At 51.6% G+C, this 4424-nt stretch overlaps 1 protein-coding gene across 2 annotated transcripts in view; it reads right to left on the bottom strand.

The window, feature by feature from the left end:
- Window positions 1–421: 421 nt before the first annotated feature.
- Window positions 422–4424, bottom strand: part of SLC15A4 (solute carrier family 15 member 4) — a 28355-nt gene continuing 24352 nt past the window's right edge. For both annotated transcript variants that reach the window (XM_046641255.1, XM_046641256.1), the window contains one exon: window positions 422–1493. In XM_046641255.1, coding sequence (XP_046497211.1) covers window positions 1345–1493 — 149 coding nt within the window. In that variant the 3' untranslated portion in view covers window positions 422–1344. The remainder of the gene's footprint in view (window positions 1494–4424) is intronic.

Raw genomic sequence — 4424 nt, 5'->3', positions numbered from 1 at the left:
CACCTCACCCGGCGGCCCCGCTGAGAACCGCTGCTGCCCCGAGTCGCATCTTCAGTCTGTCCTCACCCCGCCAGTCAAGATTCCCTGCTATTTTTCTATGCTTTGTATTACAAAAAAAAAAAAAAGTGGGGTTTTTGTGTCTATTTTTTGTATTCTTCAAATATAAAACTCTATTTTAATACGGAGCAGGCTTAAGAATCACTGCGTTGGACAGTCAGAGCTGGGTCAAGAACAGGTGTTTGCCCTGACAGGTCGTCAGCTCCCGGCTCAGGAAGCTCCAGCTTCATGACGACAGCTCGTGTATCTCATGGATCCTTACAAATGCCAAACAAACAATGACTGCGGACAAACCATTCGAAGAATCGGCTAATGGATCTCAAATTTGAGGTGCTTTTTAAAATAGTTATACCAAAAGCACAGCGACACATAGAGAATCGTTTATTTAACAAACGCGAACCCCCACATACATGTAAAATAAGGAAACAGAAGTCAGAGGCCGTCCAACAGTCCAAGTTCACGTTGAACACTTGCAGTTACCTTTAACTGCACTAAACCTGTTCAGAGGAACACTGTCCTCTCGTCCCCCAGGAGTGGTCTTCAGTCTCGGTGGTGCCCAGAATGAAACGATACACGACGACTGGCCGGGAGATGGGCAAACACTCCCATAAGCTGTGTGTGGCTTCAGCCAGGACACATGGTTTTAATATTTCTTGTTACATGTTCTCACTTGAGGAAAAAAAGCAATGTCAATAGTTTCAAAAAATAAGTATTGTTTGAAGCAGCAGATACAATATATTCACTACGGCCTGTACCAAAGAACCTAGCAATGGCAAGATTCGCGGCTTAAGAGAGAAACCACCAAGTGGACCTTTATAGAACATCTTTACAGCCTCTGACCACACTTTGACCTCTTAAAAATCCTCCCTTTCCTCAACATAAGTAGTTGTTTATTAATCAAAAAGAAAAAAAGTGAGACCATACGGTGTGTGGGAAGGAAATGAACATATTTGTTTAAAACACTGGGATCCAGCTGACCGAAGTGCAGTCTCCCGAGACTCTGCCATCTCCCTCTAGGTTCTGCCGGGACGCCAGCGGCAGGATGAGCAGAGATCTTCCGTCCGTCTGCACCGCTGCGCCAGGAGGGCCCAGCAGACGGGGCACGAGTCCCAGCGAGGCACTGCCCAGCTCATCGGCGGAAGAAAAGCAGAAACCAAGCCAGCCGCCGTGCAGGTTTTCAGAAAGCCCGACATTTATGGCCACTCCCAGTCCGGCCTGCTCTCAGTGCCCTGCCGGCCAGGAACCTCCCTGTGTGTCACCGTCTAAGACCAGACTGCACCTCCAGCGTCAGGTCCTCCTGCTGGCGGGTGGCCCGTTTGCTCTGGACCGCTGGTGGTCGTACCTCACAGAAATGATAAGGAAAAGCAGGAGAGTAGCTCCTTGAATGGCAGCCAGAAGGAAGAAGTAATAGTTCAAATAGCAGCCATTAATGTTACCTGGAGGAACAAAGGAAAAAGAGGTCTGTGAGCTGAACTTAGAGATTTTACAAGATTTTAGCTATTTAATTTGGTTCCTACTAAGGTCAGAATGAATTCTAACTGTGGTCATTAGAAAAAAAACTCATCTCTGTTAACTGAAGCTGCACAAGCATCTCGTGTCCAGTCGCTACACGAGCCACTCGCAGCTGGACCCCAACACGGGCCGTGGACCCGCACACTGACACAAGCCGGCCGCGCCTCCACCCCCCAGCTCTCTCCTGGGAGACAACGGGTGAGGCTCCCCAGCCGTGACAAGGCAAGGCGGAACAGAACCACCACACGCTTGGGACACCTCCGAGTGGGGTCAGAGCCACGTCTGAGAAGGTGGATGAGATGAGCGTCCACGCAAGGCGAGAGCCTGCACGTCAACAGTGGAAAAACTGGCCACAAAGAACGGTAAGTCAGTGTCTTTCCATTTAAATTATTTTCCCATACAGAAAACGTGGGGAAAGTAAAAAACCCACCCTCCCGTGTTCTCGCCACCAGAAGCAAACATCTGGCAGATAAGGAGTATTGCTGTCCAGTCTGTCTTCATGAGTGTTCCCCCTCACGTTAAGGAAATTTCCTACGGTTAGTCATGCCATGTACTCAGAGCTGACGTTGCCGAGGAGGAGGGTGAGGACAAGGAGCACCTGACGGTGCCCTCGGCAGATCCCAAGTGCCACTATTCCTAACGTGGGCAAAGCACGTGGTCACCGAGCAGCACAGACAGCACCAGAGCACCGCCTGCATGTCACGCCCGCTCCTGAGTCCCCATCTACTGCGCAGTTCACTGACACTGCACGACACACGCCAACGGACCCCCACACACCAGGGCAGGGGGCTCAACTGACGTTCCACATCTACAGGAAGTCACAAGCTTGTTTCTCAATTTTTCCTAAAAATCTTTAAGTTTAGCACCCTCAAGGTGACGCAGGTGCCTACTTTAGTCTTAACTGCTGACACACAGAGTGCTCAGCTCTGCCCCAGGCACCACACGCCCTCTGCCCGAGCGTGCACGCCAGTGTTCCACGTGGGTCCCAATAACCCTGGGGTGGCTGAAGCGGTAACAGTCGCGGACCGTGGGCTCAACCAATTAGGTTCAAACACAAGTGCCTTGGTGTCTCCAGGCTCAGTTCGTCCTCTGTGAAATGGGGAAACACAGCACCTGCCAGACACGGACAGACTCACAGGTAACTGTGCAGGTAAGGTCCGGACAGTCGCTGGGACACGACGAGGTGTCCTCAGGGCCAGCCATCACTACATCCCACCTTACACACGGGCCCAGGGCGTCAGGTCCATAAACTGATGGTCTTTCGGTGGAAAATCAAGTTTTCAAGGTGCCACCTACCAGGACCACTCAACACGGAGGCGGAGCAAGGACGCGTGTGTATCAGGTGCAGCAGCTGGTCGGGAGACAGCCAGCGCACTCACGGCCCACCACCCTGTGCTCCCTACAGGCCGACCCCATCACCAACAACCCTGCCTCAGCCTCATGGCCCGCGGACCGCACGCCCTCGGCACCACCAGGCACCATCTGGCAAGGATTGGACACGTGTGAGGTGAGCAGAGGGAGCTGGTCAGCAGGTCGCTCCCGGAGCTGGGGTCTCAGCAGGAAGGCCGCTGCGCTTTCTGACCGCCTCAAAGCAGATCTCTGATTTGCTTACTAAATAAGCGAGACTTCCTTTCCTCTGGAGGGCTCTGAAAGCTGGGTTATTCTGGAACTTCCTGTTTCTATCTGAACATAAACTCACCAGTATCAGATGTCTAACAATGCTTTTGTCAAAAACATGGAATTAATGTATAATAGATACAAAACAGATTTATATAATAAGCACATTTTTAAGGCATCCTCTATCAGACAGGCTGTACACACTGATTTCCTATGTTTATCGCCTTGGGAAGAGATCTTGTGTCACCTTGAACTTCTGTCAGACTGGGCTTTACTGATTCACCAGCCACTTAAGGCAGTGATGGAGCCCTTACTACGCGCCGGCTCCGTCTTGGACACGGAGACAGCCTCCCTTCAGGAGCCCCCAGGTCTGCTGGCAACACTACCACAGTGTCAGCATCGATGCCACCACAAGGCTGTCATAAAAATATCAACGTTGTTACTCTATGCGCTGATTTTGAAATATGAATCTTCCCAAATTAAACGGATGATCATTTAAAATGTCCAAAGCTCAAAGCTGGTAGGCCATGTGGGCTGTACACTGGTTTATCCTGGGGCAAAGAGAAATGCACAACGTCCCCCGTCAGTCCAGTTTGGGATCAGGGAGGGGGTTCGGAAACAGGGCCACCCCTAAAAGCCATCCCCCTGTGCTCTCCTGGCCTCTTTGCAGACTACAGGTGAGCCGCATATAATATACCTTTAATATACTGGAGTTTTACATTTGATGAGACAGACTCTCAGGCCCCGAAGAAACGAGCTCACATGTCCACCCAAACATCATACACAAGCGTTCCAGCAGCCGATTCAAGGCAGCCCCAAACTGGAAACATCAGGAACATCCCTCGGGAGCAGGAAGGATGAATAAACTGTGACAAACTCGACCATGGACACACCTCAGACATAACCAAGACCAATTCCTAGGGACCACGCTCACAGATGTGAGCGCTGAGTGACAACAGTCACGATGGGGCGCAAGGACACACAAGGGGTCAGGGTGCCAACATGGGGCAGTGGTGGTCTTGTGGGGATGGGGGTAACTGAGAAAGGACAGGAGGAAGCCTTCCGAAACATTCTGCAATTCCGACTGGATCACAAACACGCCAGGCTGTGCACGGAGGGCCAGTGCACTGGACAGCAGGAGCATTAACCCCAAGCGAAATGATACCAACCAAGAACAGCACGCCAGCCCCGGAGGACAGGCAGAGGAGGACACCGACAGGAGGCTCTGGGAGAGGACA

Source organism: Equus quagga, chromosome 15 (assembly GCF_021613505.1).
Source record: "Equus quagga isolate Etosha38 chromosome 15, UCLA_HA_Equagga_1.0, whole genome shotgun sequence".
Lineage (NCBI taxonomy): Eukaryota > Metazoa > Chordata > Mammalia > Perissodactyla > Equidae > Equus > Equus quagga.
The sequence above is the reverse complement of the archived record's forward strand: the minus strand, read 5'-3'. Positions and strand labels throughout refer to the sequence as shown.